This window comes from Mycena indigotica, assembly GCF_014461135.1.
Source record: "Mycena indigotica strain 171206Taipei chromosome Unknown Mind.scaff0003, whole genome shotgun sequence".
Classification (NCBI taxonomy): Eukaryota; Fungi; Basidiomycota; class Agaricomycetes; order Agaricales; family Mycenaceae; genus Mycena; species Mycena indigotica.
This window is the reverse complement of record NW_023503002.1, coordinates 5,510,997-5,536,162: the sequence shown is the minus strand read 5'-3', so window position 1 is coordinate 5,536,162 and position 25,166 is coordinate 5,510,997. Positions and strand designations below refer to the sequence as shown.

Sequence of the window (25,166 nt, the reverse complement as noted above, 5' to 3'; positions counted from 1 at the left end):
TATAAATAGCTTAAGAGAACAACTAATACTACATATAGAACAACAACAGACCGACAAGGTCTCTGAGAACAAAGCCCAACCTAAAAGGGTACAATGGCTGGCTCGGATGGGTACCATGCCAGGAACTGAGCCAGCATCAGTCCATCACGTCAGATCTACCTGGCGGGTAATGAACACCGTAAGCATGACATAATCGGTTTTTTTCCTCTTCCTGCCGTCATGCTCCAAACCCGTGGTTCGTCGATGGGCTCCATCTCAAGCATCGACTTTGAAGGAGTTGGTTGAGGTGGCAGACACTGGCAGTGGGCGCCTCTGTGTAAGTCTGGCCTCATCCCGCTTGCGTGCTTATGGTCTTAGCAGTGGAGCAATGGGACCTGAGGAAACTCCGTTTAGCCGCCGTTCTCAGCTCTTCCAAACTACTAATTAATGGCTCAGCTAACAGGAAACGACATCTCACCTGGACAATTCGTGCTCGGTACCTCGGCCGTGCTCAGTCACTTCTCAATTGCCGTTAGCAAGCCATTCGGCGGCCTTCCGAATTAGCGGACTATAAGCCTCCCTTCCGCCACACTCCTTGTCTGCACACTACAATGCTCTTCTATCGCCTTCTTCCCCTGCTTGCCTCCACTGTCGCTGTCCTCGCCGCACGGTACCCGTCCTTCGGGACGCTGCAGACGCAAACTTCCAACGGCGTCATGCACGTCGTAATTAACAACACGTTCTCCGAAATCAACGTCCTCGACTACCACCTCGCGTTCGACCTGGCGAACCTTCTCGAGCGCCTGCAGGGGAATGGGACAGACTCTGACGTCCATGCCGTCGTGTTCTCGAGCGCCAACCCAAAGTTCTTCATCGCGCATGTCGACATAAACCTCTTCGTTACCGGATTCGGTAAGTTCCGTCCCCTCCTTTGCCTGGTTTTAAAAGTCAGCGCCGCAGAGTCTCCGCTCCCGAAGTTCGACCCGTTTAATCCGGACATACTGTTCTTCGACGCGCTCATGTGGAACATAACAACGCTCCCGCAGGCGACCATCGCGGTCATCGAAGGGGTACATGGCTTGACTACCCTCCAATTGGACACTAATGATTCTCAGCGTGCGCGCGGGATCGGCAACGAGTTCCTCATGGCTTGCGACATGCGCTTTGCGCTCTCTTCCCCGAACGTCCTCCTCTCCCAAACGGAAAACTCTGTGGGCGCCAACCCCGGCGCAGGCGGAGCGATGTACCTTTCCAACCTCATCGGCCACGGACGGACGTTCGAGTACGTGCTGTCTGCTACAGACGTCAATGCCGACACAGCTGCGCAAATTGGGTGGGTCAATCGCGTCTTCGACACGCCTCACGAGCTGCATGACTACGTCGATAACCTGGCTGCGCGTATCGCGCTATTCCCGCTCCCGGGGATTGCCGGCACGAAGCAGGGCGTGAATGCTATTAGCCGGCCGCCACGAGACGTGTTTGTGCGGGACTCGCAAGACGTCATTATAAGCGTGACGTCGACGGCTGAGGGCCAGGAGTTGCTGGATGCCGTGTTGAAGGCAACGAATAACCAGAGTCTAGGCGCATTCGAGCTGGACTGGCCGACGGAGGTGGTGAAGCTCTACCAGTAAGGTCGCTGGCCGGGGCGAGAAGCCGGTTCTTTTCCGAGTTTCTTTGTGTTTACTGCGGGTATTGCAATGATTGTTGACTATGTTTAAAGCTTTATTAATGTCGTTTGCATTCCATCGGTGCGTCGAACATGCTTGCGCGCGCTTCCGGCGGTCTGCTGACGCTCTATGACAGGCTATACTTAGCTGCCGACTCGGCGCCGATCGGCGCTCCGTGTGATTCCCGCAGCTGTCTGTATTGCGACCACGTCATGCAGCCTGGCTTCTTCGCTCCTCCCATCGCGCAACAGCCACCTGGTGCCGTCCAACTCGTCTCTGCAGGATTCATCTGCGGTCGACATCGTTGCACGGGGCCGTCTATTTCCGTTTTGTGGAGCGAAAAGGCCTCGAGTGGCTTCGAATATCTGATTGCTGCCCGTGCGGCGCTCGGCGCTGGCACTAATGAGCGGCGGTGGAAGCACATATAACGGCAGATTGGAAGACCAGGCTAGACTCTGCACGCGGGTACGGCGTCATGAGGCTTACCCTTGACCGGTGGAGCTGCGTATAAAGGGAAAACACGTTGGAACGGTTCGGTAGCAGACGCGTTCGTCTCTCTCTCTCCCTTGCCCTCCCTCCACAAGCGCAAACAGCAATGAAGTACATCGCATCCACACTTGCGCTCGCTGCAGCCGCCTCGGCGCGCACGATCACCGTGTACAATGCGTGTCCGTTCACGATCTGGTGCGTACTCTCGTTCAATACTTACTGAACTTACGGTGCAGGCCTGCGCTGTTTACCTCAGCAGGCGGTCGGCCGTCACAGCCTACGGGCTGGTCGGCGGGCTCCTTCACCTCTGTGACGTTCTCCGTCCCCGACCAATGGTATCGGTCTCTTCAATTCATGGTCTCACATGTTTACGCATATCCCCAGGAACGGCCGCATCTGGGTAAATCCCCCCATTCACACCAGCTAATCGTCCACTGACACATTCCTGTTCAATAGGGCCGCCGCGACTGCGACTTCTCCGTCAACCCGGGGCCTAACTCGTGTGGCGATGGCGGCTGCAATGGCGGACTGGTGCGTCTCCACTCTCCGGCCTCACCCTAGGCTCCGTTGATATCGGCTAGCTCTGCGACCCCTCGACGGGAACGGGCGTGCCCCCCGCGTCACTCGCGGAGTTCAACCTTAACGCCGGCGGCACGGACTTCTACGACGGTGTGTCCCGCATCTCTCCTGGCCGCAGAGGCTGACGAAACTGGCAGTGTCGCTCGTTGACGGGTATAACCTCCCCATGCGTATCGACAACAGCGCCGGGTGCGGCGCGCCGGCGTGCGCTGTCGACCTGGGGCCAAACTGTCCAGCGGAGCTCAAGGTAACGTCCCCCATCAGCCCTATCAACGCGAGTTGATCGTCTGCGCAGGGCCCCTTCGACTCGACGGGCTTCCCGATCGGGTGCAAGTCCGCCTGTGTCGTGGATGCGCTCAACGGAAACGCCGGCAACTCGCCAAACTGCTGCAGTGGCGTGCGTGCTTTCCGCATAAACTAACCATTCGGCGCTCTGCTGAGGAAATGAAATAGCAATTCGACACGCCGCAGACGTGCCCGTCCAGCGGAGTGAAGGACTACAGCTACTTCAGTGCGTATTCAGGCTGTTATAGTTAGCGATCTCACGCTGATGACGGGACATTTCATAGAGAACGCGTGCCCCACGGCCTACGCGTACGCGTACGACGACGCGACCGCGCTCTTCACGTGTCCCGCATCAAGCGGCGCCACCTATACCGTTACATTTTGCCCCTGAGCCCCCAGCCTGTATTTTTTATGAACCAATTTACAAAGTGTTTGTGTATGAATCCAGAATATGGCCATATTGGTTGCCCTGTAGCATGTTGCTGTGACGCAATCAGACTTCACGTTCAACATTCAAGTTTACGAAATAAGCATATGTTGCAACTTAAACGGGAAACAACAACCCTAAAAAAATTTGAAACTTGAAAAAAAATATTGCAGAGGGGGATTAAAAGGTCTTTTGATGATTTTAAAATTGTCTTTCTATATCAGCATTCTCTTAGTGCCAGTGACATTAAGTATATATATAATAAATGATATATTTATGTGTATATTTGTTTAAATAATAAAGGATATATTGTTGGATATTAGATGTTGTAAATACTCCTAATTACTCTTATATTAAGCAGATGTCGTGTGAATGTATGCGCATGTTTGGTATTAGCTTTAACAATTGATTTACTCCGCACTTCCATTTTTGGGGGTCACTGCTGTCAAAGTCCTAAATTGGTAAGAAAAGCTGTAAAATGTCACCAATCCTGATTGGGATGCAAAGCTGTAAGTGATATCTTGCACCCAGTACTGTGAACAAGTTGTATGAAAGGTTATATTCTCAAATTCCCCACAAATTAAGAAATTAAGTACACAAAGCCTGAGTTTAGCACTCGACATAAACTAGCAACAGATATTTAAGAAGGCAATTGGGCATCTGTGTGCCATTCTATAGTTAGTGGCAATATTCTTAATGGAGAAAATCATGTTATTCAAGCAACATTCAAGTTCAAAGCTGGGGCGTAGCCCCTGCCCTGTCTCGTAGTGCATATAATTGATACCCAGGAAAAATCAAAGCCCACACAAAGTTCAAGACAGTTATAACCATGTGCAAAGGTTTGTACACTGACAGTGTTGAATGGCTGGCAGCACCACTGGGTAATCTACTTATCTCTGGCACAGTGCAATAATTACGTCATTAGCTTCTTTGAGTATACCTTAGTATTATCTTTGTCACTATTAGAATTCTTTGTATATATATACTAAGTAGTATTACTCTTATATTAAGCAGATGTCGTGTGGATGCATGTGCATGTTTGGCACTGGCTTTAACAATTGATTTGCTCTATACTTCTATTTTTGGGCTCACTGCTGTTAAAGTCCTAAATTGGTAAGAAAAGCTGTATAATGGAACCAGTCCTAATTGGGTTGCAAAGCTGTAGCCTGTAAGTGATGTTTTGCACCCAGTACTGTGAACAAGTTGTATTTAAGGTTATTTACGAGCAAATATTCTCAAATTGCCCACAAATTGAGAAACAAGTACACAAAGAATGTGGAGCAAATGAATTGCTCAGGCCTGTGACGGTTCGGGTCGGGCCGTCGGGCCCTATACGGCCCAACGGGCCCTCACCACCCTTAGAGCCCTAGGGCTTGACAAGCCCTCATATATTCACAAGCTCAAAGCACTGAGCAACAACACTAATATCCCAGAGAAGGGACCTAATCACGGATCGCGCTCTAGTCAGCCATCAAGCCATCATGACCCGCCATCAGGGATCATGATGCGCCGCCGGACGCCCTTGACAGCGGGCCCAATCGGCCCCAGACAACCACAGGGATCAGGAGGGAGCTCCTTACTGTTGCATTGCCAAACACTCCTTAGTGTCGACTTTGGCATGGCTCCTTTCCAGAGGAATGGTCCCTGGGCTCCTAGCGGAGCGACCAGGGACGACCAGAGACATCCCCTGCTCCCTTCTGATCGACCCTCAGCGGGCCCGATCGGCCCCTAGCGCCCACCGTATATAAAGACTAGAGTATTACTCCTGTACCTTAGGTTTAGCATTGAAGTCTCTTCCTTTGAACCCTACTCCGGCCTGGTCCCCTAGAGCGGGGTTGCTGCGACCATACCCCGGGAAAGGGGCGTCTAGACGACTTCCAACACTCCAGGCTAGCTTGCCTCATTGACCTGAGCCCTTGGTTGGGCTGGACAGCTCAGGCTCTTGTCTCTTATGTTCACCCTTGTCCTAGCCACTTCTTCTTGCTCTCTGGCCTCAAGCTCTGGGTTCCCCTGGTACGGGGCGATGGGAGGGTGCGGGCCCGATCGGGCCCGCATGCCACGCGTCACACCGCGCAGTCACGCGGTGTCTAGGAGCCACAGCGACTCGTTTCTCCAGGAAAGGAGATATGTCGCCCCTTGGACTGGCAACCCTTCTCAAGCGCTCCAGGGGTCTCGGGCCCGCAGCCCCTGCTGCGGGGCGACTCCCCTCGACCCTCCGAACCGTCGGGTGTGACCGCGTTACGTCACGCCCCGCCCGAACGGCTTGTTCAACTGGCCCAGCCTATGCCTTGCCCTATGCCTTGGGCACCAACTCTACTAGGCAGCACTCTTTGGCTATGGACTCGTTCCCTTCAGCAGGGGTAGGACACTCTAGACGACTACTCGTATCCTGTGACACCGCTGTCACACAACGTGACAGCGGGGCATCTCGAGTCGCCCCGAGCTGTCCCTACCCTGCTCTCTATTGCAGCAGTGGCACCATCTACGCTGCCTGGTTGCCGACCACCCAGCTATGGGGGTTGAACCATCTTTCCCACACTTGTCAGACTGGCAGGAGACCGTCACGTGGGCCCGGGCCGGCCCCGTTCCTGACAAGGCCAGTGCCAAACATGTGCATACTCGTACATTCACACAATATCGGCTTAATATAAGAGTAAAAAATGCCTCTAATTCATCACCCTAGCTAAAAGAACCCATTTAGATACTATTGAAACTACTAGTAGTGATCAAAGAGAGTTTGAAATGCTTGAAAGGCATTTTATGGTGGACAGGATGGTGCTTATAAGGCCCCCAGACCTGTAGTCTACTAGATGTCCCTGAGGCATTGGGGGTGATACTGAGTGGGGGAAAGGTCAAGTATGAAATGGCATTCAAATCGAGTCAACAACATCAGTTATCATTTATCATACACTAAACGCTGGGGGATTCTCCAAATTGGTTACTGGATACCTGACTGGGACTGTGGTATGAGGGTGGCAGAGTATCTTGGGATTCTGATTGCTGTTCCCAGTCCCTTTCTTGGCTGCCAAACCTTGAGTGCAGAAACACATTCTGGTCCTCCACTGGTATGGAGCTGGGAGGTCCATGGAAGTTGGATGAATGAATCTGTATGAGCGCAGGCTGGGCAGCAGTATTCAGCTTGTTGTCTGGAGATATTATGAGGTTATGTCTTTCTGCTGTGGATTGAAAGGGCTGGCTTTGGGGATTGGCAATGTCTAAACTCAGGGAAGATGGATGATTTGGGACTGCTGATCCAGGACATATCACTGGGAGCACTGCTCCATGTGACAGAGGTATGAGGATCTCGTTGTCCTCTATAGCACTGACACCGGCACTTGTTGATGCTGCACCGGTGACAAGGTCACGGTGAATGGTGAATGGTGCCACTGGATTTGTGCGATATCCATGTCGAAGTTGGTGCAATTGACAATGTCGATAAAAGAGGACTAGTACAATGGCAAATGCGATGACGAGGACTCCCATAAAGGTAGATAATATGATCAAAGTGTGTTGCGATGAGGGAGTGCTATTCTTGGAATAAGTGCTGAAAACAGTTCATAGTGAGCTACAAACATCATTTGATTGATTGGTGCTGTGAATGGCGGTGGGAGGCTCTGACTCTGGCTGGCAGATTTTGTCTCGATAACAGTGAATTGCTGGCTAGATAGCTCCTGCCCGGTGGTCACAATCTGGGTGACAACACCCTTTGTAACCTCAAGGGTTGTTGTATGAAGTTCAGTTTGAAACCTGGTGCTGTTGCCTGGATTAGCCAGACTAAATGAATGAGGCGGACAGCAAGACACCCACACAACATCAGTTCTGGTTGCGAATACGGTAATACGGTCATTGGTGACTGGTTCCAGACTCGACCCATCCGCGTTGGGCGGACAGAGCAGGTTTGAGCTGTTTCCATCGAGGTTCCCATCCTACAGCTTGGTATGATATGATATAAAGGAAAGGAGCACTATGTCCCACCGAAAGTGAATATTGACAGGTGAAGTTGTCGGAAGAAGAGCCGGAGTATTGACATGCAAGAAAGCCATTGTCCAAAGCACGGACTTCTTGTGTCAGTGTTCCGTCCGAGGCGGCACTGGGACAAATGAACCTGATGGGTGAGCGGGATCGGAGGGTTGGCATTCACACAGGTCAAAATGGACTGGGAGAGACAGCTGCTTATGAACGGAGTTGGAGGTGCTAAATTTAATGTGATCTTCCAACACGGATGTGTATTGATTCGTGGTGGATAGAGACCATGCGTGGGAACTTGGTGTTCGCGTCAATGGAGAATCTTGGAATTGAAAGTGTATGGATATAGAAAGAAGCTAGGTTACCGTCATCATGGAATGACCGGCAGAAGGCTCGTCCTAAGGGTCGGTTAAATCACGTTCCGACTACTCGTAAAACTCAATACTAATGTTTCCCGGAATGATCCAACTGCAGGGTATGCAAGTCCGCCAGCCCACTTATCCGGTACGCAAAGGAGCGGCGGACGAGCTGGAACTTGGTCAGCGCCCAGAGCACGTAGCTGCGGCCCCACGAGACCCAGTCCTCCCCGCCCGCCTCGACCTCCATCACGCCCTCGACGATGCCGATGACCTTCCGCGCGACTACCCGGCGCTGGTTAGCGTACTGCGCCAGACTCCCGCCCCCGCTAACGGCCACGTGCTGCGCGATCGCATTCGCCAGCGCACATCCGTCGCCCAGACCAACGGTCATGCCCTGCCCGCCCGCCGGGCTGTGCTTATGTGCCGCATCGCCCGCCAACAGCACGTGAGCATGACCCGTCGCAGTGCTCCGGAGGAAGTGCTCGGCCAGCGCGGACCGCGTGCGGTAGCGCGTGCTCTCGAAGACCTCCGCAATTTGTGGCACGGGATGGGTCTTCTTGTGGCTCCCCGGGCCGCGGGTGTCGAGGATCGCCTGCAGGTACGCCTGGCTCGGGTGCTTGGGCGGCACGTCCGGACCGGGGATCGCGAAGTAGATGCGGAACGAGTCCATGGCGTCGTCCATGCGCAACGGGGCGGAAAGTACCATGCCCCCCGCCGCCGATGATCACCTGGACCGCGTCCGTGGGCATGTTCGGCGGGATCGGCGTCTTGAGCCGGACGTCGGCGACGATGAAGTTCGGGTCGTCAGGTGACGCGGCGGAGATTTGGTTGGTGTGTGGGTTGAGATAGCGAATTCCGGCAAGGTCGCGGATGGTGGAGTTGGAGCCATCAGCCGCGACGACGTATTGCGCTGAGAGAGTTTCGCCCGACTCGAAGCGGACTTGGTAGGCGCTGCCGTCGGCGCTCTCCTGCAGTCCAGTCACGCGCTGCTGCCAGTATATTGGCTCCCTCAACGCCTCCCGCATCCGCAGCTCGAATCGATGCTGAGGCAAGACGAGCACGTAGGGGAATTTTGTGTAAGGGGCCAGGTCGCTGACGGTGACGTAGACCACGTCACGTTCCCAGACGTCTTTAGTGCAGAAGGTGCCACAGGGAACACCATCAGCGACAAGGATATCGGCCAGGGCAGGAGACAGAGCGTGGAGTGCCTAAGAACAAAAAGAAATACTTAATGTCAGTGGAAGTAAGTAGTACGTGAGATGGCTGACGCACCTCCATCCCCACCGACTGCACGCCCATCGCCCTCGAGCTGTTGTGTCCCGCTGCTAGCGCATCCACCATTACAAAGGGCACACCCTTTGCCTGCAGCCCCAAGGCGCACGCCAGCCCCGTTGGCCCTGCGCCGACGATACACACCGTCGTCGACGCAGGCAGCGCTTGTGGTTTCTTTTCGTCAGAGGGGGCCATGGTAGTTGTAGAGTGCTATCCGTCCAGGGTCTTTAAAGGCCTGCGCCGGTCTGTACGTGGGCTCGAGGCTGGCTCGAAGAGGAATGAAGTTCCGCGGGGCCAATCCGTAGTTATGTGGTGACCAAGGCTGGTTGGTCAGGCTGCGAAAATCGCGTCAGCGCGCTTGCGTGAGCAGGCGTTGCCACGCCGTTGACGCGCGCGGCGCGCCAAGTCGATGGGGGGTGTGGAGGAAGGTGATGGCGAGCCGTGGCCATTTCACGCTTTGACTTTCGGCTGGTAGGTAGCGTTTGGGGAGTGCCCACCGACGACCGGGACGACTGTGAAGTACGTGTGTGCATGCTCATAGTCCGTCTATCCGCGAATCCCAGTTTGCCCACGCTCCTCTCGGTGCGATCGTCAGCCTCCCTCACGTCCATGCTCACAAAGCCAGCAGAACCGTTGTCACTGGCCATGGGTCATGCGAGCCGAGGGAGCCCGGGAGATCTGTATATCCTGACGTGACCAGTGAAAGTCGAGAAAGAGGCTCCCACGCACCGTAGAAGTGGGCCGCACATTTCTGAATTCAGACTTTCGGAGTGGCAGTCATCCCACCCATTGGCCATGCGTCGCTACGAGAGACAGGCTCAAAGCTACCCGTCACTGTGCAGCGCGCTACGCGAGCATGGACAGTTCAGAGGGGAAGAGGAAAAAAGAAGCGCTGAGTCATCGGAAGGCGGTGATGCGTGATGTGTCCCGCGGTGATGCGTGATGGTCACATCAGCACTGCCTTCGCTTGCCATTTTTCGCTTCATTCTCTTCTGCACAAGGAGCTGACGTCGCTGGCGGCTTGGAACGGTCCGGGCCAGCGAGAAGGCAGCATTCCGTCCCAAGATGGATTTCGAGTGGCGCTCCGGGGATGTGGGGCAGAAGGTGAAGGTGGTGGAACTCGACGGGCACTGGCAAAGTACGTGATCGCATTCGCCTTGCAGCGGCCCCCCTGACGCAGGCTCACAACTCTCCCTCAGACAGCAGACGACTCGGGCATACGCCATCACGTCCTCGGTGAAGTACAGGTCCCGCCCGACGACATCTGACTCGACATGATGGCTGTGGCTGCCAACGCCCATCCTGCTTATAACGACCACCACGACCACCTCTGGCAGGCGGGTTCCAATGGCTGTTGCGCTTCCCCCAGAAATCACCGACTCTATCATCGAGCAGATCTACCTCTCCGCCTCGCCGCCCTCCGCCTCTTTCCCCACACTGCGGGCCTGCTCGCTCGTTTGCCGCGCCTGGCTCCCCGCCAGCCGTCATCACCTCCCGTCGAAACTCTCCCTGTCTCCGCTCAACTTTCGCCTCTTCGTCAGACACGTGGAAACGCCGGAAAACACCCTTTTTGCCTACCTGCGCGAGCTACAAGTGTCGTCCCCGCTGAACCCCGTCCACCTACGCACGCTCGTCGACCTCCTCGGGCGATTTAGCGTTCTCGCAGTGCTCAAGCTCACACAGTCGCCCATCGCATTCGAATTCCCTCCCGTCCAATGCTTGACAAGCCTCGAATTGCGCCACGTCCGATTCGATACCTTCGACCGGTTTACGCAGATGCTGCGCTGTCTGCCGAACCTGCGGCGACTTTGCGTAGCCCAAGTGGTCTGGGCATCGAATTCGGGGGAAATTTTCGAGGCGTTGCCGCTGCCGGTGGCCGAGGGACCGCCCATCGAATTGGAGCTGTTTGAATTCGATTTGTGGCCAGCAGATGAAGGCTTCGGAAGCCAGAGATACTTTTTATCCTGGTTGAAAGCAGAGAGTGGTTGGCCGCGGGCGTCCAAGCTCGTCGTCAGGATACAAGCAGGAACTGACGATCTTTCTAACTATCTCGAACGACTAGGGGCGCACCTGATCGAACTGAATGTTCGGGACGTGAATGGTATGAAACTACCCCGTTTATAATTAATATCCGCGTTAAATATTATCTTCAGACAGAACCCTCTTGGTCGAACTACGGCACAACACCGCTCTCCGCAGACTTCGTCTCTGCCCCGCGCCGACCTCGTATGCGTGGCGCAGCACGCATCACTACCTCATGTACACCCTTCCGAACTTCTTCTCGCAGTCAAGTCTGCTCTCACCACATCTTGCCGTGCTCACCTTGGATCTTCCCGACATCACGCCTGACGACCTTCGCGACCTCCCGCAGGACGCGATGGACCGACTTGCAGCGCTCGTCGCCACTTGGTCGAGCCCCTTCCCGCGTCTCCGCCGCATCGAGTTCAATATCCGCTGTCGGCGCCATGTCGAGGATGAATATGGGCTCGCGGCCGGCCACCACCGTCCAGGGAGCGGCGAGATCGGCGAAGACGGGCTGAAAATGTGTGAGGTCGAACGCGACTTCCGCACCCATGTTCTGGACCCGCTCGTCACTGCCAGCGGTAGGTTTGATATAGACATGGTGATTGCGTTGGCGGACGTTCCGGGGTCCCTCGCTTAGCGCTGATGATTTGTTCACCGCTCAACCACGAACCTTAAATTTGTGCCCTCACACCTCCAATGATCAGATGGTTGACCAAAGGTCCTAGCTCAAAATTTTGGACTAATTGATTTTAATGTGAGTAAGTGTCCTGTAGTCCGGATTTTGGTTCTGGAATGTCCGCTCACTCCATATCACCCCTTGAAACACTCTGTGCTATTTTGATTCCTTGGAGATCGTTGCTGCCAGTGCCAAAGGGTGAGGTCCGCATAATAACAAAATCGGCAGAAGATCAAGAAAAAGATGGCTTTCCCTTTGATAGACTCATATAAACCCGACAAGGTTTTGCACCGTGAAGGGCAACTTCTAAGGCCTCCCTCGTTCTCTACTATCATGTCTGGTCTAAACTGTAGCTCACTGGTAATTTCTACACCTATTGATATACTTGGCTTCTGCTAAATCTGCTCAAGGCCAATGCGGATGCCCAAGGTCCCTGTGATGTTGCTAACAACTTCTGCTACGACCTTCCCATTCAATATGGCGCCAGTATTGCTGCAAGCACGACGCACTGTGAATGCAGCACTTTGGCCTTTTTCCTCTGCTCTGCTTGTGATGTTTGCGCCGGGCAGGCCGCAAGCCCTGGCCCAGCCTGGGGAGTGTATTCTGAGTCGAAAAGCTGCTCTGCCGATACACCGTACGTGGCGCTTTCAAGTGTTATAATAATCTGATCCACATTGAAGCCCCACGTTGCCTCCAATAAAAAATGGGACTGGTAAGCGCCAGAATCTGCTGTGTCCCAGAACACTTACTTCATCTGAAGTCGCTGTCCCGTCATGGGCAATGCGGATGGCATCGGCGACCCCTACGGTACGTTACGTATGCGCAAGAGAGTATACCCTACTGACGTGATTTTACATCACAGGCGAGCGTGTTTGATCTTCAAGCGGCGCTCGATCTCGCAAAGGCCAGCACCATCGCCACCTCGTCCGCCGACAGCTCCCGCTCCCCAAGCTCCCAGGCCAGCACCACGGCGTCTTCGACGCACCGCCTTCCGCCAACATCCTCCAGCTCCGACATTTCCCAAGCGCACCACCGTGGCGCGCGTCAAGCGGCGATCATCGCCGGGGCCATCGTGGCTGTGCTCGTGGCTGTGGCAATCATCGGCGCTTATCTGTGCTGGCGTCGCAAATCGATGCGCGCGGTGCGATCACAACTCTCAGCGCGTCCCTGGCTTGCCGGAGCGGAGCGCGGCCACGAGGAGCGCAGCCCGGCAGAGCTAAAGCGAGGAATGCGTAGTCTAAGCAGCGTGGGAAGCGATATGCAGACAAGGGGGCCTGCGCCGGCCGGTGATGCGATACTGAGACAACAGGTGCAGTCCGTACAGGAGGAGCTTCAACTGCAGCGCGATGAGCTCCGACATTTCCGGGCAGCGACACAGCCCCCGCCCAGCTATGTGTCCGGCGCGGCCCAACTTCACGGGTACTAAACATCGGGTATCTATGTAAGAAAATAAACATAGTTATTGGAATGTGGAGCCAAGTGTGGATCCGTGGGTGCCGGACACACCAGATGCGACTACAGGCAGTTAAACAGATGTGACACTTCCTTTGGACATCCATTCAGATGCAACATTTATACCTTCAGATGCAACACACGGGCACAGATGCAACCAAGGGGGTATCAGAAAAAAAATAACGGAACATACGTTGGACTTTTTGTTTAAGCCCTTCCAGGGGACCCACCGACCGTGACTGTGACGTGACATTACCATATTAGGAAGATAATTTACACAGTCATGTGATCTGATAGCATCAAACTCAGTCAGTCCTCTGAATTTCCAAGAACATTAATAGAAACATAGACTTCTAGCTATATATATATCTTGTAGACAAAGTCCTGATATAGTCATTGTCTTACAAATCTCACTCCAGAGTACAGATATCCATCCCCATATGGTCTGATTTGTCACAATGTTCCATCTGATGATGAGATACTGAAAAATAACCACTTGTGAGATTGTTGATACTTAATTATGGATGTATAGTGCACCAAACAGTACTTGTAACCCATCCTAAGACAATTTTGACTTACCATTTCAGCCAAAAAGTTTCTACCAAAAAAATTTTTTAAGGGTCCAGAGGGGGGACCGACCGACCATCCTGGTTGTCACTTTTTGACACGTGACACCCCCTTGGATGCAACAGTCTGTGTCAGGGGAACCTCCCTTTCGGCCCCTCGGAGACCCCTCCGATTCCGGTCCGACTCCGGTTCCGTCTCCGATCCGGCCCTCCATCTCGCCCGCACAATCACCGATCCGTCAACGCCCTCCCGACGGTCGCCCTGGGACCTCGCCTGCGACGCCGCCCAAGCCTTCTGTGCCCGACAGCGGCAGCTACGGACAAGCAGTATATAGTCAGCTACCTAGCAGGCGGACCCTTAGAGTTTCTTCTCTTTGGATCCTCCCCTGCTAGGTCAGCTTCATTTGTATTCGCTTACCAATGTTCATGCTTTGGATCCTCCCCTGCTAGGACCTTGATCTCAGGCCTCCGGGGTTGCCCTTACAGCAGAAGAAACTCTCTACGGGATCAACCGGACAAGATTGCCAGGTTCGGCGCTGACTCAGGCTCGAGTACGAGTCCGTTCCGCCCTCGTCACCGCCCCTGCCACTTGTCCCCTCCTCCTCTACTCCTGTGGTCCCCGCACCCGTCATGCCGTCCGGAGTCACTCCTACCGCAGACGCCCGGCTGGACTCACTCGAGGCGAAAATCGATAGCCTAACTGAGGCCCTTGCTTTACTCACCAACCAGGCTTCCGCTGCCGCTGCCGCCGCTAATAATGCTGGCGGACCCCAAACACCATCGCCGGAGACGTCGATTCCGACTCCGACTCCGGTCCAGGGCGACTCGAAGCCCTTTTTTGGCGACATCAACCTCGCCTCAAAATTGGTCTTGCGACCAAACCCCCCGTTCACCTTCAACGGCGACCGGAAACGCGGCCGCGTTCCTCTCTACGCGGTCCGCACCTACGCCCGCCTTGCCCCTGAGGCCTTCGTGGTCAACGGAAAGGCGAGTGAGGAAAAGGCCGTCCGCTATGCCATGTCGTTTATGGCAGAAGGACCCGCTCAGCAATGGGCGGAGCGCCACGGAAGCAAAGCCCCGTTTCCGTTTCCGTCCTGGGGCTCGTTCGTTTCCGAGTTTCGACTCCGGTTCGTCGAGGAGAACGAGCAAGATCATGCTCTCTCCAAACTGGAGACTTCCGCCTATCACATGGGCACAAAGGATGTCTACCAGTACACCGACGACTTCGAGGACCTGATGGACCTCGCCGGATTCGAAGACGCGTTGGTCAAGGTGACCAAGTTCCGCCACGGACTTGACCCCCTGATCAACAACGGAATCACGTCCTCGAACGACCCCCCGGACCTCTGGGATTACCTTAGCTGGCGCACCCGGGCCTTCCGTCAATACGAGGCCCTGGTCCGGGCCAAGCTGATCAAGTCAGCCGCCCCCAAGACGCCTGGCGGTTTGATTCGGACTCCGTTTCCGGTCAACCGCATCCCGGCTCCAGTTTCCGCCCGGTGGCTCCGGTCGTGCCACCCGCGGCCCGCGCCCCCGCTCCGGCGCCTCCAGCTCCCGTCCCTATGGAGTTGGATCGCACCAGGGCTCGGGGTGCCCCTCGTCGCGCCTGCTTCAGGTGCGGCGACCCAAACCATCTCGCCCGGGATTGCCCCCTCCCCGCCGATGTCCGCTCAATGGACATCCTCGACGAGGTGATCCAACAACTCGGTGACGAGATGTTAGCGGAGTTGATCGCCCGCTACACGGACACAGCTGCCCTGCCGGAGACGGCAGCGGAGTCGATGGCCGGAGAGGATTTTGTCCCCCGCGACGAGTGACTGGTGTGCCCTCGTTCGCGTCTATAAATCGTTTTGCCTCTTTGTATGATGAATGCAGTTCCTTGCCCTACAATGAGCCCGAAACGAAAGACACACCCTCTCCTGCCCCCGCCTCGACTCCGTCTCCGACTCCGCCCGCGACTCCGGTCATTGTCCTCCGCCGCCTCACTGCCTGGGAAAAGAAACTGCCCAAGCAGTACACCGTTGCTGCTGCCCCTGGGGCGAACTCCCTCCACCTCCCGTTAGAGCTCGAGTCCACCACCACCGCGCTGAAGCTCTCACTCTCTGGGCTTGTCGACTGTGGTGCCACCTCCGACTTCATTGACACGAACTATGTTGCTCGGAATGGCATTCCGGTCCGCACCCTCGATCAGCCGATTCCGGTTTTCAATGTCGATGGCACCCCCAATGACGCTGGCTCCATCAAACAGATCGCGGACTTGGTCCTGCGCTACAAGGGCCATGCCGAACGAGTTCAGCTGGCCGTCACCCATCTTGGCAAGCAAGACCTCATCCTGGGGTATTCCTGGTTGCGGAAACATAACCCAGAGATCAATTGGGAAACCAAGGAGGTCAAGATGACACGGTGCCCCCCGCAATTGCTCGACCTGCCGTGAGGAAGAGCGGGTCGAACGGACCGAGTTGCGGCGACTCCGGTCGCTTCAGAAGCGTCTCCGCTCCGGCCCGTTCCCCTCGGTCTGCGCCATGGACCTTTCTGGGTCTGATGACGGAGACGACTCCGTCTCCGGTGACGACTCCGGCCTGCCTGATCTGACGCCGGACTCCGACGACGACGATGACGATGGTCAGCTTGAAGATGGTGACCGCATCTTCTACACCTCGTTCCGCCCCTCGGAGGAGATACGCGCTGGCAGTACTGTCTCGCAACGCCTGGCCGAAGCCTTCGCCAGGAACTCCGCCCCTCCGCCCTCCGAGATCCCGGACTGGGCTAAGGAGTTCCAGGACGTCTTCAACAAGGAGTCCTTCGACACGCTACCGGAGCGGAGAGCCTGGGACCACGCCATTGAACTCGTCCCCGACGCTAAGCCCACCAACTGCAAGGTGTACCCCATCTCGCCCCTCGAGCAACGCGAGCTCGACGCGTTCATCGAGGAAGGGCTTTCGACGGGCCGGATTCGCCCCTCCAAGTCTCCGATGGCGTCTCCGGGCTTCTTCGTCAAGAAGAAGGACGGCGGACTCCGCTTCGTCCAGGACTACCGTGCTCTCAATGCGATGACTGTCAAAAACCGGTACCCCCTTCCGCTGATCAACGACCTCATCAACCGGCTCAAAGGCGCTCGTTACTTCACCAAACTCGACGTCCGTTGGGGCTTCAACAACGTCCGGATCAAGGAAGGTGACGAGTGGAAAGCGGCTTTCCGGACTAACCGAGGCCTGTTCGAGCCCTTGGTGATGTATTTCGGCCTGACAAACTCTCCCGCGACGTTCCAAACGATGATGAATGACATTTTTCAGGACCTCATCCTCTCCGGAGACGTCATGATCTACCTTGACGACATCCTGATCGCCCATTCCGACCTCCGGAAACACCGGCAGATTGTTCAGGAGGTCTTGCGGCGACTCCGAGAGCACAAGTTGTACCTCCGAGCGGAGAAGTGCGACTTTGAAAAATCGTCAATCGAGTACCTCGGAGTCATCATCTCCCACAACCACGTCGAAATGGACCCCGTCAAGGTCGCAGGCGTCTCCGCTTGGCCGACTCCGGAAAACAAGAAGGACATTCAGCAGTTCCTCGGGTTCGCTAACTTCTACCGCAGGTTCATTCGGGACTTCTCGACCCTTGCGCGCCCTCTTTTCGTGCTCACCAAGAAGGACCAGCAATGGACTTGGGGCGACGCGGAGGCCTCCGCGTTCCAAGCGATCAAGGACGCGGTCACATCGGAACCGGTCCTGGCGATTCCGGACGACACACGGCCTTTCCGACTCGAGGCGGACAGCTCTGATTATGCGACGGGGCGGTTCTTTCACAATCCGCCCCGGACGGGAAGTGGCACCCTGTAGCATTCTATTCCAAAAGCTTAAATGATGTCCAGCGCACCTACGAAATCCACGACAAGGAGATGCTCATGATCATCCGCGCACTCGAGGAATATAGACACTTCCTCGAGGGCGCCGCGCACCCTGTCGAGATTTGGACTGACCATAAGAATTTGGAGTACTTCAGGAAGACGCAACACCTCAACCGGAGACAGGCCCGGTGGTCTCTGTACCTCTCCCGGTTCGACTTCACGCTGCACCACAAACCTGGCCGCGATATGGGTCGGCCTGACGCCCTCTCCGGAGACCCGACCACGGAGTCGATTCCGACAACTCCGACGTCGTCCTTCTGCGGCCTGAACTCTTCCACGTCCGCGCACTCGAGGGCGTTTCCGTTTCCGGTCCCGGCTCTGAACTCCTCCGTGACATCCGTGATGCCCTCTCCGGTGAGCCTGACCTGGAGGAGCCCGTCGCACTAGCGGCCCGGCAACTTCTTAAGGTTCAAGGTCAAGCTCGAGGCCCCCGCTCCTCACGTTCTGACGAGTGGGCCGTCTCCGGCGGTCTTCTCCATTTCCGAGGAAAGATCGTCGTACCAAAAAGACAAGGACCTCCGGAGACGCATCATCGAGCTCTGCCATGACACCCGAGTCGCCGGACACGCAGGTCGTTTCAAGACCCTGGAGTTGGTCTCCCGGAACTACTGGTGGCCTCAGATGTCTCGCCATATCGGCCGGTATGTTGCGACCTGTGACTTGTGCTGTCGCACCAAGGCACTCCGGAGACTGCCCCACGGAGAACTGCACCCCACGGAAACGCCTCCGGACGCTGGCATACCGTCTCCGTCGACTTCATCGTAGAGCTTCCCGAAGCCCATGGGTACGACGCGATCATGGTCGCCGTTGACACCCTCGGAAAGCGCCCCACTTCTCAGAGTGTCATACGACGGTCGATGCAGTAGGGGCAGCCCGCCTCTACTACCGGAATGTCTGGCGGCACCATGGGACTCCGGAGAAGTACGTCTCCGACCGCGGCTCGCAGTTCATCGCGGACTTCACCCGAGAACTTTGGCGTCTAATCGGCATCAAGCCCGCCACGTCCACCGCGTACCACCCGCAGACAGACGGTCAGACAGAGCGCGTCAACCAGGAGCTGGAGCAGTACTTGCGGATCTTCACCAACTACCAACAGGACGACTGGGATGAGCTGATTCCGGCCGCGGAGTTCGCCTACAACAACCACGTTCACTCCTCTACGCAGCAGGTCCCCTTCATGACGGACACGGGACGGCTCCCGCATGGGCTTCGAACCCGGAGTCCGTTCCGCCATGGAGTCAGTGAACGAGTTCCGCGACCGGATCGCCACTGGTGTTGGCTGAAGCCAAGGCCGCTCACTAAGGCCAAAGAGGAGTACAAGCGCTACTACGACCGGAGACGGACTCCGTCTCCGGAGTTTAAGGTTGGCGACCGTGTTTGGCTGGATGCCTCTGACATCAGGACGACTCGCCCCTCGGAAAAGTTCTCCCATCGCCGCCTTGGGCCGTTCAAGATAGTCGCGGAGATCAGCAAAGGTGCCTACAAGCTCGACCTCCCTCCGCGCTACTCGAAGCTCCACCCGGTCTTCCCCGTCGTCAAGCTCGAGCTCGCTCAGGACGACCCCTTCGACGGACGCCCGGCTCGACCAGCCCCCTCCGGACCTCGAGGACGGAGTCCCGGAGTGGGAAGTAGAGGAAATCCTGGACGCAAGGGTGAGGTATAAGCGGCTGAACTACTTCGTCAGATGGAAAGGCTACGACGCATCGCACGACCAATGGGTCCGCTTCGACCGCGTCTTCGCCCGGAGAAAATTGCGGAGTTCTATCGTAAGTACCCTGGCAAGCCACGACACATCGCCCCCCGACCTTCGACTCGATTCCGTTCCGGTCTATGCGTCGGGACGCCGCATTCAAAGGGGGGTGATGTCAGGGGAACCTCCCTTTCGGCCCCTCGGAGACCCCTCCGATTCCGGTCCGACTCCGGTTCCGTCTCCGGTCCGGCCCTCCATCTCGCCCGCACAATCACCGATCCGTCAACGCCCCCCCCGACGGTCGCCCTGGGACCTCGCCTGCGACGCCGCCCAAGCCTTCTGTGCCCGACAGCGGCAGCTACGGACAAGCAGTATATAGTCAGCTACCTAGCAGGCGGACCCTTAGAGTTTCTTCTCTTTGGATCCTCCCCTGCTAGGTCAGCTTCATTTGTATTCGCTTACCAATGTTCACGCTTTGGATCCTCCCCTGCTAGGACCTTGATCTCAGGCCTCCGGGGTTGCCCTTACAGTCTGGTCCAAAAACAGATGCAACAGTAGAAACATGAATATTTTGTTTTAAGTAATATTTGTTAGTATTTGTTAGTGTTGGTTAGGGTTGATTAAGGTTCGGTTAGGGTTTGGTTAGTTAGGGTTAGGATAAGGGAAAGGTACATCTATATACTGTAGCAATTTATTCAATTTGGCAGTCACGTGTCACACCGGCCCTCCGGCGCCGAAATATTTCGGGCGTGTCACGGGCCCACAGCCAGATGCCGAATGTCAAATGCCCATCAAAGCATCAAAAAAATTTAATTTAATTTCGGTGCCGATGTCACACCATTTTGGGGTGCCAAATTGAATAAATTACTACAGTATGCTGTTGGGGGAAATGCTGAGTTAATGTTGTAACTATTTGTTAGGGTTTGGTTAGGGTTGGTTAGGGTTATTTTTTGTTCAGAGGAATATTAACTACCAGTGTGATACAATCAATTGATTTGTCACGGATAAGACCCGGCCAATCAATTGATTTGTCACGGATAAGACCCGGACCGTCCGCTCCGGCGCTGGTGTCGGGCCATCCCGGGCCCGTAGCACGCAGCATGTCACGATGGGGAACATGCGCCCCAGTAGGAGGAACGCACACGTGGGAAGCACATGACCGAGAACGGCGCCTCCAGCCGTCGCCAAGCCCAACTCGACACAAGGGGACTGGGGAGGAGTGCTAGGAGGTTAGGAGTAGCGCCTGGCCTGCAAGGGATGTACGATCGTCCCCTCTGCAGCCAGGAATGGGGACGAGGAGGAGCAGGAGAGGCCAGGGTGTCCGATTACCCTCTTTGCGGGCCCGCATATATAAGACGCGATAGTGTACCCTTTACTCTATCGCTTAGATCGTCTGAAGAACTACCTTACTCTGTGCAAGGAGGCGTTATCGACTCATCGGGCCTGACACGACCCGATTCGAACCTTCGACCACCGATAGCGACAAGGGACCGAGTTCACGGGCCCTTTCGGTTTAGATCTACCCGACCCACCATACTTGCGGGCCCGACTATCCGTCCGTTCTGTTCCGGGCGCGCGTTCTTAGGAGAGATCCTTGCACGGCCCGACCCGCAGTCTGACATGATTGCTGTTGTGGTGTCACATCTGGGCCATCGAAAACAGACGCACCAGCAGGTATGGAACAGATGCGTACACCTGTCGCGTCTGTTTTCCTGCCTGTTGTCACATCCGTATAATCCGTGGGTGAATCGGGGTTCAAACTCTGAATCATGGATATTATATATGTGCCAGCTTTATGTGATGGACTGATGAATGCCGCGCGGTACCCACGAGGTCTAGTCGTGCCACTATTAATCATATTAAAGTGATCTGCCAAGGTCATAATATATTCATATCATATAATTCTGGTCAGCACTACTATGTAATGGTTGGCTTTAAAATCACCTTTCTATCCTTCAAGTTTCTAAAGAAATTTTTTTTTCAGGAAAAATCAATAAGTAGCCTATGAAAAGATGATCTTTTTTTTTTTTTCCTTTTTTATATTTTTGGAGGGTTTAGAGTAATGAACTTCAGTCTGCAGAAGCATTCCAAAGAACATCCACTGGGTGCACTGGGAATAGCCAGTAAAATGCCGGGAAGTAAGCTCAGGGGGAAATGCCTTTATACACGTTTTAAAACCAGTGTGGGACTCCTACTACTAGTGTGGTTCATCCAACACCTTTCTTCAAATGTAGAATACCCACTAAAACCTGATCTAAATATTTTTAAAAGGCACAAGAAACTGTGGTTTTTATTCTGTGCTTGCCTTTCACAAGTGTAATATGTCCCCCGGCCTCGCGCCTACATGTATCGACCAGCCGAATAAAAAAAACATAGCCTTTGGTGGGTAGTGAGAGAGTACAGGCGCCGGCCCGAACCGATCGAGCCGCCGGCGTCTAGAGTGCGTAGGCCATGGCCATGGCCTTTCATGGGCGAGGCCAAGGCTGGGCCAACAACGGACGAGACGAATATGAGGTGACGTTGCGATGACGTGACGCACGGCTCATGGGCGCAACGACGTCATCGGCGGCGTCATCCGAGGGCGTTCTTCTGCAGCTTGTGCAACGCAGGTTGCCTTCGACCACGCCCGTCCTGGGTATGCGGTGGCCATTCCGCCTGCGAAGGGCTGTGGCGAGCCAGCCCTTGCCCCTGGGGCCTGGCGAGTCGCGCGTGGAAGGGAAGGGGGTGGTTCTGCCCTAGGCCTGCACGATGTCTCGATGCGCAGATGTCGATAACGCGTCCGGCGTGCGTTTGGCGATTCAGCTCGCGACTCGCCCCCCGTGGCCATCCGGATTGAGGTGGGCATGGCGGGCCGGCGGCATCGGCGGGCGGAGCGAGTGGCGAGGAGATGCTCCGGGCTCCACGATGAGCATTGCGAGTGGAGCGGGCGTGGAGTCAGCGGGGCTGGGATAGACAAGGGCTTGCAAGGTATGTGGCAGTATGAGGACCTCCGCGGACTGCCAATGGTCTCCTCGTCGACTTTTCAAGTTCAAACACGCTTCCACACTTGCACTTCTCGCCCTACTACTCGGCGGACGGCGGACCAGCCGCCCGTCGAGTCAATCATGCACTCAGTGATCTTCCCGACGAGATCGCCGCTGTCCCCGAGCCCCGTTCGGATCCCGTCGTCCTCGCGATCGCTTCCCGCCTTCCCGTCTTCTTTGCTTCGTGCGATCGCTTCTATTCTCGGCGGACGGGCGAATGAGGCAACGCCCGTCTCGTCCGCCCACCCTGCCGTGCAGGGAGGTGAAACGCGCGCGCGTACGTACGCCAGGCACCACCAGGACGGTTGCATACATAAGGCTAGGATAGGTAAACGCCGCTTCCGTGCAAGCGACCGCGATCGCATCGCATCGCGTATCACACTCGCGACGCGGCGACATATCGTGTCGCCGGTGGTCTGCGCCACTTATAGCTTTCCCTTCCTGCCCCCCTCTGGCCGCTGCACCTCGTACCCATCCATTTTTCACCCCGCGAAGTTCCACGTCTAGACAATGCGCACCGCAGACGGTCCCGGTCTTTTGACAGCGAAGGCGGCGGCGCTGTCGTCGCTGACAGACATATTGCATCAATCACCCGCGCTCCATCACTGCCGTATCGCAGTGGCAGCCGGTAGCCGCGACAACGGGTATTCCGCGGATATATACGCCCCGCTCCCACCCACACGCCCCTTCATAGCTCCCCCCTCCCCCTCACAACTGCGAGAAATGCCAGCGGAAACAGCCCTTCCGGAGGCGACGACCGTGTGTGTCGTCGGCGCGGGCCCGAGCGGGATGGCGTGCGCGTTGGGCCTCGCGGCGCGGAGTATACCTGTTGTTCTTGTGGATGCGCTGGAGGCGGGGCATAATAGCTCGCGGGCGATCGGGATCCAGGCTAGTGCGCTGGAGGTGCGTCGCCTTTCTCCTGCCCTTTCCAGCCCCCCCTCACGAGGGCTGTAGGCCTTGAATGCCACCCACCCACAACTGGTGACCGACCTCCTGAGCGACGGCATCCCCTCCAAAACGTTCACGACCATCGACCTCGCGGAGAGAGAGCTGCTCCGGCTGCGCCTCTACGACCTCGCGCAGTACACGCAGTTCCCGTTCATGCTCCTCCTCACGCAGCACAAGGCCGAGCGGCGCATGCGGGCCGCGCTGTCCGCCGCGGGGGTGCCCATCCACTGGAACACGCGCGTTACTTCGTATACCCCGTCCGACGCGGGGCACGTGGTCAGCTTCGCCTCGGGCCAGACGCTGACAGCGCGCTACGTCGTCGGGGCCGACGGGCACCACTCCACCATCCGGTTCCTCGCTGGCATCGCGCTGCTGAACCCGCTCACGCGCCAGCCGTCCGCGCCGTCCCCCGCGGACCCGAGCTTCGTCGTCGCGGACGTGCTGCTCGCGGAGCCGATCCCGCCGAACCTGCCGCGCGACCGCATCCAGATCATGGTCGGCGGCGGCGGGATGGTGCTCTCCGCGCCGCTCCTCTCGGACTCGCCCAACCCGCGCAAGAAGAACTTCTTCCGGCTGTACCTCGGGGTCGGCGAGACGCCCCCGAGCAGCCCGGACCTGGCGTACGTGCAGGCGATCCTGGACACGCGCGGGCCGGGCGCGGTGGTGAAGACGGAGCACGGGGTCGTGAAGGTGGAGGAGCTGCTGCATGCGGCGCGGTACCGCACGCGGCCGGCGCTGGTCGAAAAGATGGTGCAGCGCGCGGAGGGGAGGGAGGCGTGGACGGTGCTGATCGGGGACGCGGCGCACGGGAACGCGCCGGCGGGCGGGCAGGGCATGGCGCTCGGCATCTGCGACGGGGCCGAGCTCGCGGCCGCCATCCACGAGCACCTGACCGCACCCGCCGGGCCCGGACCGGACGCGATGGACGTGTACGCCGCGCGAAGACACGCGGTGGCGTACCAGGTCGTCACGCTCGTGGAGGACATCATGCAGGTCGAGAAAGGCGGGATGGACTGGAAGAGCCGGGCGCGGAATAACGTTATCTGGGCCGCGGGAAGGGTGGCGCCGGTGAATAGGTTGTTGGCGTGGAAGATTAGCGGGCTGGGGAATAAGGATATCAAGGGGAAGGTCTGAGTCGGTGATTTTGGGTTTGGGGCTTTTGTTGGTACTTATGCCCACATAATATTATATATAGAGACGTGCCTTTTTCAAGTGGACTATCAACCACTCCCAAAGCAGGGTGACCCACACCTTCGGCAAGTCATAATTTTCAAGGGGGGTTCAAGATCCTTATCAGGCACATGGGGTAGGGGGGAGGGGGGGGTAGGGATCGGCACCGTACCGTATACGGAGGTATTAACATTTCAGCAACGTCACATGCCTTCCCAAACGGGTAATGGCATCACATGGTCCCGCCGCCCGCCCATCACGCAATGAGTGACTGCTGAGTCACACTTGACGTTCTTCCTTTTACCCTCATCCACACCGCCAATTGCCACCCTTCCGCATCACTAGGCCCATCCAACCGGCTTCTCCCCCAAATCCCCCGTGGCATCGCGCCGCCACCCAACCTTTCCAACACGCGGCGGCGGAGTCGGCGCTCGATCTCCAGACCGCCAGTGACTCCTCAGGCTGGGGTGGGGTGGCATGGCCCATCGCGCTCCGTATGCAAAGCACCCTCGGACACCGCGCGGGCCTGGTGGCATCGCTGGCAGGGATGCAGCGTGCCTGTCACCGCTTCGGACAGTCTGCTGTTTTGGCGGGGCCGGGTCGCGGAGGACTCGGAGTCCGCAAATCAGAGGCCGGCCAAAGGAAGGGAGTCCGAGTTAGAAAGGTGTAACGTGTGTCAGTGGGCG

At 56.5% G+C, this 25,166-nt stretch overlaps 6 protein-coding genes across 6 annotated transcripts; 5 read left to right on the top strand and 1 right to left on the bottom strand.

Moving 5' to 3' along the window:
* Nucleotides 1–590: 590 nt before the first annotated feature.
* On the top strand, nt 591–1,610 carry MIND_00402500 (uncharacterized protein; the record flags this gene model as incomplete). Its single annotated transcript, XM_037360850.1, has 3 exons — nt 591–891; nt 940–1,049; nt 1,095–1,610. 3 exons carry the CDS (start codon nt 591–593, stop codon nt 1,608–1,610), a joined length of 927 nt encoding a protein of 308 aa, XP_037223735.1.
* Nucleotides 1,611–2,241: 631 nt separating this feature from the next.
* On the top strand, nt 2,242–3,390 carry MIND_00402400 (uncharacterized protein; the record flags this gene model as incomplete). The annotated part of the gene is made up of 9 exons (XM_037360849.1): nt 2,242–2,330; nt 2,372–2,470; nt 2,520–2,535; nt 2,592–2,666; nt 2,717–2,804; nt 2,852–2,961; nt 3,010–3,111; nt 3,168–3,225; nt 3,284–3,390. The coding sequence occupies 9 exons, from the start codon at nt 2,242–2,244 to the stop codon at nt 3,388–3,390; spliced, it is 744 nt and encodes a 247-aa protein (XP_037223734.1).
* Nucleotides 3,391–7,836: 4,446 nt separating this feature from the next.
* MIND_00402300 (FAD/NAD(P)-binding domain-containing protein) lies at nt 7,837–9,218 on the bottom strand (the record flags this gene model as incomplete). Its single annotated transcript, XM_037360848.1, has 3 exons — nt 7,837–8,304; nt 8,354–8,959; nt 9,024–9,218. 3 exons carry the CDS (start codon nt 9,216–9,218, stop codon nt 7,837–7,839), a joined length of 1,269 nt encoding a protein of 422 aa, XP_037223733.1.
* A 1,152-nt stretch (nt 9,219–10,370) lies between these two features.
* On the top strand, nt 10,371–11,685 carry MIND_00402200 (uncharacterized protein; the record flags this gene model as incomplete). Its single annotated transcript, XM_037360847.1, has 2 exons — nt 10,371–11,124; nt 11,177–11,685. The coding sequence occupies 2 exons, from the start codon at nt 10,371–10,373 to the stop codon at nt 11,683–11,685; spliced, it is 1,263 nt and encodes a 420-aa protein (XP_037223732.1).
* A 372-nt stretch (nt 11,686–12,057) lies between these two features.
* On the top strand, nt 12,058–13,150 carry MIND_00402100 (uncharacterized protein; the record flags this gene model as incomplete). The annotated part of the gene is made up of 5 exons (XM_037360846.1): nt 12,058–12,084; nt 12,135–12,358; nt 12,405–12,436; nt 12,485–12,531; nt 12,587–13,150. 5 exons carry the CDS (start codon nt 12,058–12,060, stop codon nt 13,148–13,150), a joined length of 894 nt encoding a protein of 297 aa, XP_037223731.1.
* Nucleotides 13,151–22,872: 9,722 nt separating this feature from the next.
* Nucleotides 22,873–24,444, top strand: MIND_00402000 (FAD/NAD(P)-binding domain-containing protein; the record flags this gene model as incomplete). Its single annotated transcript, XM_037360845.1, has 2 exons — nt 22,873–23,265; nt 23,317–24,444. 2 exons carry the CDS (start codon nt 22,873–22,875, stop codon nt 24,442–24,444), a joined length of 1,521 nt encoding a protein of 506 aa, XP_037223730.1.
* Between the last annotated feature and the right edge of the window lie 722 nt (nt 24,445–25,166).